This window comes from Trichomycterus rosablanca, chromosome 7 (genome assembly GCF_030014385.1).
Source record: "Trichomycterus rosablanca isolate fTriRos1 chromosome 7, fTriRos1.hap1, whole genome shotgun sequence".
In the NCBI taxonomy this organism is placed as follows: Eukaryota; Metazoa; Chordata; class Actinopteri; order Siluriformes; family Trichomycteridae; genus Trichomycterus; species Trichomycterus rosablanca.
Genome location: NC_085994.1, coordinates 39,165,165 through 39,182,594, shown reverse-complemented (window position 1 = coordinate 39,182,594; position 17,430 = coordinate 39,165,165). Strand labels below are relative to the sequence as shown.

The window sequence follows — 17,430 nt, the reverse complement described above, 5'->3', positions numbered from 1 at the left end:
CCAGGGTGTTACTGTGTGCCTTGCGCCCATTGAAAAGCTGGGATAGGCTCCAGCAAACCGCAACTCTGATTGGATAAGCGGTTAAGAAAGTGAGTGAGTAAACACTGTATGGACAAAAGGTATTGGGACACTCCTTTTAAATATTGAATTCATGTGCCACAACAGTTGCTAATAGGTGTGAAAAAATCGATTATATAAGGAAATTATGTGCTTCCACTTTCAGAAGTTTAGGGAAGGCCCTGTACTGTTTCAGCACGACATTAAGAACCATTTTTATAAACATCTTTAACAGGGGTGTGAATAATTGTGAAGGGGGCCCGAAAAAGAGAGAGAAAGCAGTGCTAGTTGGAAGAATGGGTCTATTGGTGACTGGGGATGTTTGGTGCGTGTGTATCTGGTGCCACTAGAGGGCGATGGATCTAAATTAATGTGCCCCTCAAAAGTAAAGGAACAATCTAAGCTTGTTAAACACGTCTGAACTACAAACACAGATTGAAGTGAGATTTCTAATCAGTTTTACACCAGTAATGTTGGTGGTGTATAGCTTTTTTCCTTAAATAAATAAATTATATTCTTATAAATGTATTAAACACAGTTTGTTTCTTTTAAAAGTGACAAAACATGGAAATTGAGCAAGCAGGGGGTGTACAAACTTTTGCATGACTGGTTTATCTGCACTGAGCTGTTGAGTCATGTACAGAGTCATTGCTCAGGGGTCCTACAGTTACCTCACACGGCCATGGCGAACACACTCGGCCTCCAAATTCAGATACCCAAACTCATACACATATACACACTCGCTTACACAGAGATACTCATATAAACACATACTCTCACACACACACACACTTATTCATGAGTGCAGAAATGCTCTTGAGGGGTGTGCCAGGTTGGCACAGCTGTATGTGATCAGGCAGCTCAGAGCCAGATGTGTGGATAGTCTATAGAAACTGTACTGGTACTTCCAAACCCAGCATTCTTCTGCATCCCAACTTCACTGGTTCCACCTTAAGAGCAATAAAAGACAGTAGCTGATTCCTCTTCATCTTCTATCCTAATGTTACTGGTTCCACCTTAAGAGCAATAAAACACAGTAGCTGATTCCTCTTCATCCTCTATCCTAATGTTACTGGTTCCACCTTAAGAGCAATAAAACACTGCAGCTGATTCATCTGGTTCCTCCTCTATCCTAATTCAACTGGTTCCACCTTTAGATAAATACAACACTGCATCTAATTCCTCATCTTTCTTTTTTTCATCCTCTATCCTAATTTAACTGGTTCCACCTTAAGAGAAATAAAATGTTACTGGTTCCACCTTAAGAGAAATACAACACTGCATCTAATTTCTCCTTGTCTTCTTTTCTAATACCACTGGTTCTACCTTAAGAGAAATAAAACACAGCAGCTCCTCTGTGGTTTCCAGTAAGTACAGTAACATCAGAGAGAGACTCGTCACTTCTTTCTTTCTTTACAATGTATTTTTCTTTGTTTTTTTGCTTTTATTTGAGTTTTTCTTGATTGTCTTTATTTCTTTTTTTTTATTTTTTCCTTTTTTGTCTTGCTTTTACCCCCATTTGTTTAATATCTTTATTATTGCTCAGTTCTTAATCTAACTCTTATAAAAAAGAGACTGATTAAACACTAAAGTGAGGGGTGTATCTCTGAGGGGTGTAAAATTTGGTTCCTTCCTCCATTCGAGCCCTTAGAACCTCCTGATAGAAACCCGTTCCTTCCACTTTTTTAGTTTTTTCTTCATTTTCCTCTTTTCTTTGATCTGGTCCACATGATCTCTTCCTCATTTTATCTTCACTTTCTAACCACCAGAGCCAAAATTTAACCCCGCGCACCGAGGAGAGGATAAAGCAGCACAATAGGTCCAGCACGAGCAGAGCGTGTAGGACCAGCCAGACTTGTGCTTGGAAGGAAACAAGGAATAGAACCCGATTAGCTGAGTGCTTGATGATGATGGAGAGGGCACAGCAGTGGGGTAACATGGCAGCGTTTGGGTGAATTGAGATCTCATGACCTCCTGCCAGTTGTCCGACCTCAACCTGAGAAGAGACTCTTCTGTAGAGAGTGGAAAAATACTCCAAGAATAAATCAGACACTGGAGTTCCTTAATCAGTCCATGTTTTTACAGACGTCTTAATAAATATAAAGACAGTATGAGGGATCTTCCAAAAGTTTCCTCACTTTGGTTTATATGTTGGTTATAAGTGGAGGAGGAGGAGTAATCGGTCGTGTCTGAGAGACTGAGAGACGCTTATAGTCCGGATTTCGCTCCATCTGATTTCCACCTTTGTAGACGATCAAAGAAGCTTTAAGGGAAAGAAGATTTTCATGTGATGATGATGTGAAAGCAGCGGCGCATCAGTGGCTACAAGCTCAACCAACAAATTTTTTTGCTGCTGGCATTAAAAAGTTGGTGAGGCGCTCGGCTGGCGCAGCGGGATATTCCGCTAGCACACCAGCGTCGAGATTCTGAACACCTCTGTTTAAATCTTAGCTCTGCCACCGGTCGACTGGGCGCCATCTAGTGGGCACAATTAGCAGTGCCTGCAGCAGACACTATTTGGCCACCGTGTCTGCTGGGTGGGATGACCGGACTAAGTGGGTGGGGTCTTCAAACGCTGTGTAAGGACCCTGGTTAGCAGATAGAGGCGCCTGTGCTGAAAGCATGGCTGAAGAGTTGTTATTGTATGAGAGTTAGGGCTCTCCTCTAAGTGTGTTCAGCCTTGTGATGACGCTACAAAAGCAGCAGATATAAAATAATGCAGCAGTTTCATGTGACTCTGGGAGAAAATGTGTGCTTGCTCTTACTGTCTCAAACTGGTACCTGTCATGGCACATTTACCTAACAGGTAAGAAATGGCTATGACTAAATTTAGATCAAATTATAGTATAAAAAAGCTCTGCAGCTCTGATTGCCTGTGAAAACACTGGAACACCAAGATCAGCACCAAAACCAGCTGATGGAGAACCAGTTGGTGGACGTCTGGGCCCTGGTGGGACCCTTACCTGACAGAACTGGTGCTGTTGTTTATACAGAGAATATTAGAGAAGAAATGGGCCTTAATTTCTGGAAACATCACCATAAATTCACAAGCTTTCCTCCCTGAGTGTGTAGCTCCAGATCTGTGGACGTATTTCTGTCTGTAGACGTCTGGGAGTAAAACCTGACGTTCTGTTTATTCACCTGTCTGTCTGGATAATGAACAACAGAGGCGCAGGAAGTCCAAACCCAACCCCTCTGTCTCCCTCTCTCTCTGTCCGGGACCCTCCTCCAGCCGCCCCTCGTTCTCCTCCTACATTATCGCAGCCCTTCATGCTTTCTCTTTCCAGTCTCCTCTTTCCATTCCTCCTCCATCTGCAGTGTGGTTGTGGAGAGCTTCGGCAGCGTGGTTACAGGAGCGCCATGGCTCCACACCCATCACAGACCCCTCGCTCTCGGACCTCCCTGCTCGGTCTGCTGCTGCTGCTCCACATCTGGGCTCTCGCAGGAACGGTGAAGGGAGGAACACAGCTGGATGAGCAGGAGAAGAAGAGCAGAGCTGAAGCAGGTAACGTGCAGAGCTAAATTCATAACGGTCATGAAGTGGAGCTGTGTGTAGTCGCGGCCTCCAGGGTCGTCAGATTTCTCCTCTCTTGATCTCTTCTCTACATCAAGCCTAGAGAAATATTGTAAAGTAAAATATGAATTATATAAAGATTTTGTAGTAAGTGTGGAGCACGATACTTACAGTTAACTACACATGAAATGGCCAAAAGTATTTGGACACCTGACCATGAGCTTGTCGGACGTCCCATTTCAAAAACGAATGGTATTAAATAGAGCGACCTCTGTGAGATCTTTCCAGCTAGAACAACAGCCGCTCTTCTGAGAAGGCTTCTCGCAAGACTTTACAGTATGTCTGTGGAAATTTGTGTCCATTTAGTGATGAAATGACAGTATTTGTATAGCTAGGCACTCATGCTGAGGTCAGGGCTCTGTGCTTTTCTTCATGTCCTTATAAAGCTTACTATATGCACAGGTGTACAGTCCTGCTGAAACAGGAGAGAGCCTTCCCTAAACTGTTGCTGCATAGTTAGAAGCACATCATTTCCTTTATATCACTGATTTATTTCACATGTTAGCAATTGTTGTAGCTGGGGACAGTGACAGTCCCAATACTTTTGTCCATATTAGCGACACTTCATTCACCTCGTGACACAGAACACAAACCTGAACTTTATTCTTTATTATTTATTCGATGGCTGCAACATGTTGCAAAAAAAGTTGGGACAGAGGTTGGGTTGAGGTCAGGACTCCATGTTAATCCATGTTTTTATGGACGTCTTAATAATATGAAGTACAGTACAAGGAAATTAGACGTTTGTTTTCAGGCTAATCTGATCTGCTGTCGCTTTGAATTGGATCAAACCAAATCAAGACAATAACAGAAGGTTTGCAGACGTTCTTCCATCATTACTGTGTACACAGTACGAGTTAGTGCTCTCCGACGAGCGTGTTCAGCTGCTTCGTGATGCTCCATTCCCAGCGTTTGTAAGAAGTTGTAGAAGATGTAGTGGTTTTATTAGTCTTGGAAGAAATGAGGTATATGCAGCTTGGATTGGTCGGTTTCTTCTGCTCACTGTAACTTCCATATGTGGGATTTTATTTATTCTGATGCCTTATATATAAAAAGAAACGTGCAGGCATGATTTGGCTGCTGCTGAAGCTCTGGGACAGTAAAGTATTGATCTAACTGTCTGTAAATGAGGTAAACAGGTTCACGGGTCCAGATACACCGACATACTGCACCTGTTAGCAGGAGAAATGTTAAGGTTATTGAACCCACAGAGGTGAAAAAACGTCCTAAATCCAGTCCAGATGTTGAATATTTGACGGCCTGAAGCATTTTGGAGACAGACAGTTATTCTAGTGTTTTGCAGTCCTGTTAACCAGTGAGTCATTCTAGTGGCACATCGAAACGTCTCGACAGTGGAAAAATGTCTCAGAGGGTCCGGAAATATTTACTGACTCAACCTCGGCAGAAGGATTTAATTATCTTACATTATTTTGTTTATTTCTTTTGTGTCTTTACATGTTTTTACCCTTTTTGTACCCAGTCCAGTCATGGCCAGGTTGCCAGGTTTTGAGGTCTGGCAATTCATTTCTATATTTTCTTTCTTTTTTTATGCATTTTCTCCCTTTTTAGCGCGTCCAATTGCCAGATTGCGTCATGCTACCTCTCCACCAATGCTGATCCACACTCTGATTGAGGAGAACGAAGCTAACCCACGCCCATACCGACACGTGGGCAGCAGCCGTATGCATCTTTTTACCTACACTTTAATGAGTGCAGTGCAGCTCAGCGTTGTGTACGGAGAGACACACCCTGAGAGCACTCTCTTCTCATCTCTGTGCAGGCGCCATCAATCAGCCAGCAGAGATCGTAAATGCACCAGTCATGGGAGAGAGACCCCATCCGACTTAGTCCCGCCCATATCTGAACAACAGGCCAATCGTTGTTCATGTGGCCGCTCAGCCTTAGCCGGCAGGCAGAGCCGAGATTCGATACGATGTATTTGAGATCCCAGCTCTGGTTCCAGCGTGTGTTTTTACCGCTTCGCCACCTGAGCGGCCTGGCAATTTGTTTCTAAATTATTACATTAACAAGGCATTTTCAGATCATTTTAACCAAGTTTTTGATTCATGGTTCCTTCTAAAAGACCAAAGTGATGTACAAATGTGACACAGTTAAAGGAGCTGAAGGAGTTAAGGACCTTGTGTTATTGGTGGTGGTATTTTACCTTCAGCTGTCCAGTCTTCTTCAGTACTTTAACCACTGATCCACCAGTCATTAAAGAAATAAAAAGGCAACAACACTACATATTCAATTTTCCAGAACTGTCCGAAGCTTCTGTTGTAGTCTTGAGGTTCTAGTAGGTTCTAGTTTCTGCTTTCCTTCAGGATTAATAAATATGCCTCTCTTATTCTATCTGATTCATTTGCTGTAAAAGGAGGCACTCTGGAAGAACATTATCAGCGTTTATCTCACAAAGGAGTTCCAGTTTATTCCACAGATCCAGGAAAAATGAACTCACTGGACCTGCTGGCAGAGGAGCTTGGGCTGATGTGATGGAAACCAGAGCAAAAATGGATAAAAACCACATGGTGTAAAGCACTCAAATGTCTTTTTAGGGACTTTTACAGTAGAATAAATCCTACTTTTTACACACATACACTGTATTTCCAAACGTATGTGGACACCTGACCATGAGTTAGTCGGGCAGCTCATTCCAAAACCATATAAATAATACAGATCGCCTCAGACGTTTACTAGACGTTTGTTTGTTTATTTTATTTGTGTATTTGGACACCTGATCATGAGCTTTTGGACCTTCTTAAAGTGACCACTATGTGATCTGAGGTCCAGACTCTGTACACATGACCTTCCCTAAACTATTGCTGCAAAGTTGGAAGCATATAATTTCCTGTTAACAAGTGTTATGGCTAAAACATATATTGGGTGTCCCAATACTTTTGTCTACATAGCTCTCTCTGAATATGATCTGATGTGAAAAGCAAATCCTCGCACACCGAGCTGCATCAGCAGTGGAAAATGAAACTTTCCGTATGTTTCCAGTGTGGGCTGATATAATTATTGGGACACAGGGTTTGTGAGTGAGTGGAACTGATTATTGCTCTGTAAATATGGTGGAGGGAGGACTTGGGTTTAAAAGAACACAACAAACCAGATGAATTTTCCATGCGAGTCTCTCTGTGGTTCCTGATCGTCTGTTTAAACCTCGGAGTAACGAGTCCTGCAGGAGGGACGAGGTTTTACTGAGCATTAATTACTCACACGTCTAAATAAATGAGGCTGAGTGCATTTACAGATGCTACACAGACTGGGCAGGTTTAAGATGCACTCTGCGGCCAAAAGTATGTGGACACATGACTGTAAGCTTACAAAACCAGCATAAACACTGTCGTCCTTTTCTCCTTCCCAGGACCCATACAGGTGGTGATAACCCCCTCACACGGACAGATCAGGGCCGGACGTAGCCAGGAGTTCGTCTGTACAGGTGAGACTGTAACAAACTGAAAATATTGTCATGCTTCCTCAAATGTTTCCTCAAAAATCCTCATTCAAGTGTTAATTTCTCTTCCAGTGAGTGGAACAGTGGATGATATCAAGTGGTTTGGCCCTAACGGAGAGAGGATCGGAGACAACCAGGAAAACGTCAAAGCTCAGAGACGTGACGAGTCGAGCTGCTCGCTCACCGTTCGCTCGGCCACGCTCGAGGACGCCGGGATTTACACGTGCAGAGCCGAGAACAAACACGCCGCTGCACAGGCTGAGATCAACCTGCAGGTCGGCTGTAAGTTCAAATCTAAACACACTCTGCATGGACGGTTCAGTATTCAGACCCAAGGTCAGAAGTGAGGTCACGCTCAGCATTCCAATTCATCCCAGAGGTGTTGTCAAGGGTTGGGATCAGGGATTTGTGACGTCCAGTAAAGCTCCACATTAAACTCATTGATGCTTTTCTATATGGAGCTCACTTCAGAGGTTTTGGATGCTGAAATGAAAGGGTGTTCGCTCATTGTTCTGTCACTGTGTGCTATAAAAAAGCACCAAATCGTCACTTCTCCATTTGTAAAATTTACAGTTAGCATTATGCTTTCAAGCAGACAGTCTTCTCCTGGCATCTGTCAAATCCAGAGTCCAATGTTGGTTGCTTTAGACCACTCCAGCTCTTGCTTAGGATTGCACAGGGTGATATAAAACGTGCGTTCAGCCCCATACGCAAATGTAATACATATATACATGTATACATGTACATATACATAAAATATATGCCCAAATTTGTGCAAATTATATAATAAACCTATTGGAAATTGGAGCAATTTTATATATTGACATATATCTGTGGCCTATAGAAATATGTATGCTTTTGTATGTAACATATATAATTATTTATACTCAGAAACATATATATATATATACAGTGTATCACAGAAGTGAGTACACCCCTCACATTTCTGCAGATATTTAAGTATATTTTTTCATGGGACAACACTGACAAAATGACACTTTGACACAATGAAAAGTAGTCTGTGTGCAGCTTATATAACAGTGTAAATTTATTCTTCCCTCAAAATAACTCAATATACAGCCATTAATGTCTAAACCACCGGCAACAAAAGTGAGTACACCCCTTAGTGAAAGTTGCTGAAGTGTCAATATTTTGTGTGGCCACCATTATTTCCCAGAACTGCCTTAACTCTCCTGGGCATGGAGTTTACCAGAGCTTCACAGGTTGCCACTGGAATGCTTTTCCACTCCTCCATGATGACATCACGGAGCTGGCGGATATTCGAGACTTTGCGCTCCTCCACCTTCCGCTTGAGGATGCCCCAAAGATGTTCTATTGGGTTTAGGTCTGGAGACATGCTTGGCCAGTCCATCACCTTTACCCTCAGCCTCTTCAATAAAGCAGTGGTCGTCTTAGAGGTGTGTTTGGGGTCATTATCATGCTGGAACACTGCCCTGCGACCCAGATTCCGGAGGGAGGGGATCATGCTCTGCTTCAGTATTTCACAGTACATATTGGAGTTCATGTGTCCCTCAATGAAATGTAACTCCCCAACACCTGCTGCACTCATGCAGCCCCAAACCATGGCATTCCCACCACCATGCTTGACTGTAGGCATGACACACTTATCTTTGTACTCCTCACCTGATTGCCGCCACACATGCTTGAGACCATCTGAACCAAACAAATTAATCTTGGTCTCATCAGACCATAGGACATGGTTCCAGTAATCCATGTCCTTTGTTGACATGTCTTCAGCAAACTGTTTGAGGGCTTTCTTGTGTAGAGACTTCAGAAGAGGCTTCTTTCTGGGGTGACAGCCATGCAGACCAATTTGATGTAGTGTGCGGCGTATGGTCTGAGCACTGACAGGCTGACCCCCCACCTTTTCAATCTCTGCAGCAATGCTGACAGCACTCCTGCGCCTATCTTTCAAAGACAGCAGTTGGATGTGACGCTGAGCACGTGCACTCAGCTTCTTTGGACGACCAACGCGAGGTCTGTTCTGAGTGGACCCTGCTCTTTTAAAACGCTGGATGATCTTGGCCACTGTGCTGCAGCTCAGTTTCAGGGTGTTGGCAATCTTCTTGAAGCCTTGGCCATCTTCATGTAGCGCAACAATTCGTCTTTTAAGATCCTCAGAGAGTTCTTTGCCATGAGGTGCCATGTTGGAACTTTCAGTGACCAGTATGAGAGAGTGTGAGAGCTGTACTACTAAATTGAACACACCTGCTCCCTATGCACACCTGAGACCTAGTAACACTAACAAATCACATGACATTTTGGAGGGAAAATGACAAGCAGTGCTCAATTTGGACATTTAGGGGTGTAGTCTCTTAGGGGTGTACTCACTTTTGTTGCCGGTGGTTTAGACATTAATGGCTGTATATTGAGTTATTTTGAGGGAAGAATAAATTTACACTGTTATATAAGCTGCACACAGACTACTTTTCATTGTGTCAAAGTGTCATTTTGTCAGTGTTGTCCCATGAAAAGATATACTTAAATATCTGCAGAAATGTGAGGGGTGTACTCACTTCTGTGATACACTGTATATATATGGATACAACATATAATACTATATAAAAATGAATTCTATAGATATGTTTAATATATGTGCATACACACTTTTATTATGGGTATTTCATATATGTTATAAACTTACATCTACATAGATCCACAGGATACATGGATGTCATAATAATATATCACCTTACAGATAACAGATATGATAAAACCATTATTGATGTAAGGACATATATGTCATATATTACATTTCCGTGTGGGGCTGCTCAGTCATAGAACCCTAATCCATGAGCAGTTCATGTATGGAGGCTGCTTCCTGAGGTAGTTTGAAACTTGGCAGTTAGTGTTTGCGTGGTTTTATTGCTGAGCTGTGGTTGCTCTTGTGTGTTTCCATTTTAACATTTGTTTATGGAAGCTTCAAGGCTGTAAATTTTGCATTTAACCTAGGTGTGATGCAGATGTAGTACAATGCTTTCTTGTTTACTGCATAAGCCTTAAAAACTAAGAGTGAAAACTAAGAGTGAAAACTAAGAGTGAAAACCAAACTTCAGACATGAGGCGTGGCTCTGGTGAATTTAAAAACAAATATACAATTAAAAAAGAAACAAAAAACTATTAATCTATTTTTACAAGCTATTTTCTGTCTTTTTAAATCTGAAATGCAAATAACCTCGAGTACAGTGTGCTGAATATTTGGTTTGTGTTTCTAAAATCCTGGCACACGTCAGATTTTTTATTGTTTATGCTGGATAAACCTGTGCCAGTTCAGGTATGCATACCAGAATGACCCGCTGTGTCGACCCCTGAATACAGGAGCAGCCGGAAAAAAAAAAACATTATTGGCACCAGACGCCAGTAGTGAAGTCCAGCATGAGGAAAAGGAATCTTTCTGAACTGGACTGGACTGGACTGGTTTCCAGACTGGCTGGGTTTAAAATGTAGTCACTGCTCCTCGTGCAGAACGGAACTTTGCGTTCTCAATTATTTCTGCTCACTCGAGTTTGATTCATCGAGCAGGACAGTGAAATTTTTACAGGTCAGACCTGAATAAATCATCCTCACTGATTCCTCTCATGGGATTCAGCAGAAGCTTCCTGTTCAACCCTAAATCACTGTAACATTTCAGGAAACTTGTATCTGTCCAGCATTAATACCAGCTGCCACTCATCTGGGAAGCTTTACACCAGAATTTAAAATATAACTGTTGGGATTTTCCTCACAATCGCCCGTCTTCCACAGATGGACACGCTTAAATACATGTCAGACTACAGAAAAGTGTTTTGACTGCTCCAGAGTCCAACATCGGTGTGCTGTGCATCACTTTACCCGATGATTTCATGTGTGTCTGAGGAGTGTTGAACTCCAAACCAAGAAGCTCCTGCTTAACAGATTCAGTTTGGAACTCAGTAATGAGTGCTGTAACCGATATACACCGATCAGCCAAAACATTAAAACCACCTCCTTGTTTCTACACTCACTGTCCATTTTATTAGCTCCACTTATCATATAGAAGCACTTTGTAGTTCTACAATTACTGACTGTAGTCCATCTGTTTCTCTGCATGCTTTGTTAGCCCCCTTTCATGCTGTTCTTCAATGGTCAGGACCCCCACAGGACCACCACAGAGCAGGTATTATTTAGGTGGTGGATCATTCTCAGCACTGCAGTGACACTGACATGGTGGTGGTGTGTTAGTGTGTGTTGTGCTGGTATGAGTGGATCAGACACAGCAGCGCTGCTGGAATATTTAAACACCGTGTCCACTCACTGTCCACTCTATTAGACACTCCTACCTAGTTGGTCCACCTTGTAGATGTAAAGTCAGAGATGATCGCTCATCTATTGCTCATCTCAGTCCAGCAGTGACAGTGAGGTGTTTAAAAACTCCAGCAGCGCTGCTGTGTCTGATTGACTCATACCAGCACAACACACACTAACACAACACCACCATGTCAGTGTCACTGCAGTGCTGAGAATGATCCACCACCCAAATAATACCTGCTCTGTGGTGGTCCTGTGGGGGTCCTGACCATTGAAGAACAGCGTGAAAGGAGGCTAACAAAGCATGCAGAGAAACAGATGGACTACAGTCAGTAATTGTAGAACTACAAAGTGCTTCTATATGGTAAGTGGAGCTGATAAAATGGACAGTGAGTGTGGAAACAAGGAGGTGGTTTTAATGTTATGGCTGATTAGTGTATATGTGTGTGGCTTTACGGCTGAGCTGTTGTTGCTCCTAGACATTTGCAATTCACAATATTCACAAAATACAGCATTTCCAGTTGACCATGGCACTGTTTTTAAAGAATTGAATTGTTGGTAAGGTGGCTTCCCTTACTGTAAAACTACCAAATGTTATATAATAATTTAATGCACATTCTGACAATAAATGTGAACAAAAGAAAAGAACAAAACCCATGAATTTTCAGCTGCTTTCACATACTTCTGTGTTTCAATTTCAATTATTTTCTCTTACTTCTACCCAGTGAAGAGAGTTCGCAGAGAAAAGAAGGAAAAAAAGCCAAAGGAACCCAAACCACCGAAGGAACCCAAACCGAAGGCCATAAAAGCCACCAAGAAACCCAAAACAGACAAGAAGAAGAAAGGAAAGAAGAATAAAGAGATCACCACCACTTTACCACCCACCACCACTTTACCACCCACCACCACAACAACCACCACCACTCTACCACCCACTACGTCTTCTGTAAATGAGTATGAGTATGTGGATTCGTTCTCAGACGACTACTGGGACGAAGGTTAGAGAACAGCTTTAAATAATAATAATAATAATAATAATGATAATAATAATAACCATCTCTTTTATGTGTTAGCTCGACTTATTTCTACCCTGTATTTTTTACACAGAGTACCAAACCACAGCAGCTGTAGATTTACCAGAACAGAGACCTACAGACCCTTCCACAGACCTCCCGATAGATGAATATGAGCAGCCATATCCCGACACAGGTACGATACCTGTCTGACATTAACGGAGAATAAATGAAGCACATGTTTTATGGCTTTTACTTTCTCATTGTCTTTATTTCTAAAAAGATGACGACTTCTGGAAGGTTGATGACCCAGTACCCACAGTCCCAGTTACTGACGGCAAAGACAAGGAAAAAGATGATTACTGGGATGCGTATTGTAAGTATAAACAGAATTATTTAGCTATTTAATTTTAAATACAATTCTGCTTTAAAAAAAACAAACAAAAAAACTAACCAGAGTGTTAAAGACCTATCAAGAGTCAGAGGCCAAAAGACTGGATTTAACTAAGAGTCAGAGCCCTTAAGATTGGGAATTAATGAGGGTCAGAGTCCTAAATCCAGAGACTAACAAAGAGTCAAGAGTCAGACTAGAACCAACAAATAAGCAAATCCATAAAACTGGGATTAACTGATAGCCAGAGCACTAAAGACTGGAACTAACCAAGACTCAGAGTCTTAAATCTAGGGACTAACCAAGAGTCAGAGCCCTAAACTTAGAGACTAACCAAGAGTTAGAGTTAGAGAACCCTAAAGACTGGGACTAATCAAGAGTTAAAGCCCCAAAGAATGGGACTAACCAGGATTCACAACCCTAATGACTGGAACTAACCAGGAGTCAGAGCCCTAAACTCAGAGACTAACCAAGAGTCTGAGCCCTAGAGATTGAGACTAAGCCGGAGTAAGAGCCCTAAAGACTGGGACTAACTAAAGATTAAAATGACAAACATTAGTACTAACCAAGATGCAGAACTTCAAATGCAGAGACTAGCCAACAGTCAGAGCTCTAAAGACTGGAACTAACCAAGAGTCAGAGCTCTAAAGACTGGAACTAACCAAGATTCAGAGTCTTAAAGACTGAGACTAACCAAAGATTAGAACCATAAACACTGGAACTAACCAATATGCAGAACTCTAAATGCAGAGTTTAACCAAGATTTAGATCTCTAAAGACTGAGACTAACCAACCCTTAAGGCTTGGAATAAATAAGAGTCAGAGCTACAAACACTAAGACTAACCAGGAGTCAGAGCTTTAAAAAGACTGTGATTAACCAAGAGTGTGAGCCCTAAATCCAGAGACTAACCAAGAGTCAGAGACCTAAACACTGGTACTGACCAAGAGTCAGAGACCTAAACACTGGTACTGACCAAGAGTCAGAGCAGTAAAGACTGGAACTGACCAAGAGTGTGAGCTTTAAAGAGCTTTGTCTCCTTTACTAACAGATGAATTGGCGGAGAAAGTTCCACTGCCTGACGGTAAAGAGATCAGCCCTACTGATGCTGACTGGAGTTACACTATTACAGGTAATTCTGTCTAATCCTCCTAAATCCTCCTGATCCTCTCAAGATCATACATTTGAACCCTTATATCACCATCATCTGGGGTTGGAAGCTGCTCTGTGCGAGGGAGGGATACAACACTAGCTTTCTCAGACATCACATTATTTACACCACTGACACAGGACTAGGTAGGTTTGTTCTTGCTCCAGGTGGGGGCACAGCGGCTCAGGAGCAGGTCACTTCTGACTGTTGAATGGAAGGTCGCTGGTTTAAGCCCCACTAATGCCAAGTAACAAGTGTTTGCCTTGTATTCAGTCACACTTGTACGTGGCTTTGGATTAAAGCGTCCTTAACATGCCTTAAATATTTCTTAGAAGTGCATTTAAAATTTTGTCTTAAATGCAAATCTGATACAGATATTAAGGTATAATGGATTAATTTTTACACATATTATTAGAGAATCAGAACTAACACAGAGTCAGAAGCTCACTAAGGTCTTTGAGAAACTAAAAAATGAGATGTGGTGACAATTTTATGTGGTTGAAGACGCCACGACTGAGTTTACTGTCCAACCTTCAAACAGGGTGTGTTTAAGTTCCTCCTAAATTAATATGTTCCTTAATTTTTTAAACATTGTCTGTAATAAACTCCTTTTATGAGCTTGTTTTTAAACACTACATTAAAGTGAGAACTGCTCGGTGTGGCTGGCAGAGACATCAGTAGCACAGCAGCACAAGCATCCACTTCACGAGCCATAAGAAACTTCTGACGCTTCTCAAGTTCTTCTCTAAACACATGACTGGAAAATCAGAAAGGGAAAATAACTCTGCTTTTTATTTTCTTGATGTTACAGAGGAACCCGCAGTTCCAACCTATGAAAACAAGTGGTATGAGGAGTACGACTACGGCCACGGTAAATAAACCATCAGCTTTATACTCGCTACTACAAACACCTTCTGATCTTACGAGAACAAAAGTCCTTTGTTTTTAATGTGGGATTTTAAAGCCATGGTACCAAATTTCAAAGCAAAAAAACCCCAAACAACAACGTGTTTTTTTTTATCTTCTGCTTGAATTCAAGTTCACTTTCATTAGCGACGTCTCTCATTTACTTCTGGGTTTAATTACTGCTTTCATGTCCGGTGGAGCCGGGGGTCGCAAATCTTCAGTCCTTCAAGAAAGATTCAAAACGATATAAAGAAATTAAACCAAAACATGAAGACTAAGAATCCACTTTTCTATTTACATTTTGGTGACCAGTAGTATCTGGTACCAGCTGGTCTTCTGTATGATGTGAGGTGGATCATCACATTGTAGGTGTTTTTGAAGCGGGACAGGAGTCGCACGGGCACTTTTACTGGCACAGAAGGGTTCTATGTGTTGTGTGTTGTGACACTTTCACGACATCAGTGTGGATCTTGTGTTGGTCCGAACCAGACTTCACAGGATTCATGTCCTCTGGGATCAATGAGTCTTGGCCGCCCAACAACCTGTCAGCGGTTGGTGGCTCATCCCTCCTCTGACCGCTGCCTGTGGGTACTTCACGACTGCCTGAGCTCCACAGGTCTTTACTCTGATAAGATCTGCTGCATTACACATGTGAACTTTGAGGAACCTTCATCAGCAGAACATCTAACAGATCTCTCAGCCTCACATGCCCCAGTGCTATCAAAAAGGCATCGCCATGCAGATTCTTGCCGGATGGGCTCCCATAATTTGGCTCATAAGTGTAGTTTAGATTTACAATGTAAAAAATGAATTATATTTACTGTAAACTTGGATTTGGGTTTCTCATTAGTTCGTAATGTTTGTTTTTCAGAGACGAAAGAAGAGCAGGAGAGAGTGGAGAGAGAAAAAGAAAAGGAAAAGGAGAGGACAAAGCAGGAGGAGAGAGGTACACCATCCATCATTCTGTCCTTCTGTTTAGTTTGCACATGATCGAGCCAGCTTTACTTCACTGAGACTTAGTGATAACAAAAAGCTTCTAACACAGCCTCCCAAACTCAGATAGTTAAACAGATGTGAAATGATCAGATCTGTCAGGGCCCCTCCACTATAGCAGGTAGTGTAAACACAGCACAGATCCAAAGTCTTGTGTTTGGTCCTTGGCTTCAGTTACTGTATGTCTGGAGTTTAGCATGTTTTCCCTGTGTACAAGAAGGTTGGTTCTGCCTCTACTCTGGTTAACGACCACCTCTTAAAACATGCCATTTGGTTCCAGTGTTTATGTGTTTGGTTCCAGTGTTTACAGAATACGTTCCCCCTTTTTTTGTTTGGTTCCAGTGTTCCCAGGTTTGATTCCAGTGTTCCCATGTTTGGTTCCAGTGTTCCCATGTTTGGTTCCAGTGTTCCCATGTTTGGTTCCAGTGTTCCCATGTTTGGTTCCAGTGTTCCCAGGTTTGACTCCAGTGTTCCCATGTTTGGTTCCAGTGTTCAAGGCATATAATCCAGTGTTCACAGGATAGGTTCCAGGGTTCGCACATTTGGTTCCAGGGTTATTATCAGTGTGTGAAAGCTAGAAATACACTCTTAACAGGGCACCAGTAATACAGGGAAACAAACACTTATATCTAAAGACATTTTACAACAGCCAATCTACCTTCTGCATGCTTTTGAAGAGTGGACGGAAGCCGGAGTACACCTAGGTAAAAAACCCACTCTGGTTTTCTGGACCCATGTTGCTATGTTTGCACCCACGCTAGTATTTTGTTTTCATGGTGGCACAGTTGCAGTGTCTGGGTTCTGCACGGGTCATGGGTCCTGGGTTCCATTCTCTTTCTACAGGTTTCAAGTTACTACAGTTTTATTTACATCTGTCAAAAACATGCATGAGGTGGATTGGCTGTTCTAACCTGGTTGTTCTAACTGCCAGGTTGCTGCTGTTGGGCCCTTGAGCAAGGCCCTTAACCCTCAATTGCTCAGATTGTATACTGTAATAGTGTGTTTCTGCAATGGACTGCAAGGGCACCCTGTCTATATGGTGCTTCTGCCTTGTTGATCTCAGCTCTAATCTCTCTTGTATTTTGGTGATTTAGTTTTTGATTAGCTTTGGTATTTCGTGCTTTCGCAACTATTTAGTTTGTCAGACCTCATACTGTGTGGAAAACATTTTCAAGCCTCCTGTGGATTATGGATTGCACGCATTTCTGTGTCATCTCAGTTGGCTGGGGGTAGAGAACAAGATTTGTAGGATTCTCTTTATTTTGGAACAGCATGTAAAAGTCATTAATAAAATAACTGAACTGAATTTGACCCCCACGGCGCGTCTGCAGATGTGAACAAACCGAGCGGCGTGATGGATTAATAACAGTGTTTATATTTCCTCAGAAAAACACTGAGGTTTAAAGACGGGTGGATTTGATAAGGAACACTTGGACGCTTTTAGAGCTCGATGCTGTGCAGATTTTATGAGCTGGAATGTGAAACGGGCAGAGAGGTGAAGGTTCAACTGGAACTGGGAGAGCAAATGCTTTTATTTAATCATGTACAGAGAGAGCAAATCAAACTAGTAGAAGAGCGTATGTGTGTTGGCTGGATGTAATAA

General features: G+C 42.2%; 1 protein-coding gene across 1 annotated transcript in view; it reads left to right on the top strand.

Moving 5' to 3' along the window:
- The first annotated feature begins 3,353 nt into the window (after positions 1–3,353).
- aebp1b (AE binding protein 1b) overlaps positions 3,354–17,430 on the top strand; it is a 25,655-nt gene continuing 11,578 nt past the window's right edge. Inside the window, exons 1-9 of the mRNA XM_062999445.1 lie at positions 3,354–3,562; positions 6,999–7,073; positions 7,161–7,370; positions 12,101–12,373; positions 12,483–12,584; positions 12,672–12,764; positions 13,830–13,910; positions 14,740–14,799; positions 15,706–15,780. Of these exons, the coding sequence (XP_062855515.1) occupies positions 3,418–3,562; positions 6,999–7,073; positions 7,161–7,370; positions 12,101–12,373; positions 12,483–12,584; positions 12,672–12,764; positions 13,830–13,910; positions 14,740–14,799; positions 15,706–15,780 (1,114 nt within the window). The 5' untranslated portion in view covers positions 3,354–3,417. The remainder of the gene's footprint in view (positions 3,563–6,998; positions 7,074–7,160; positions 7,371–12,100; positions 12,374–12,482; positions 12,585–12,671; positions 12,765–13,829; positions 13,911–14,739; positions 14,800–15,705; positions 15,781–17,430) is intronic.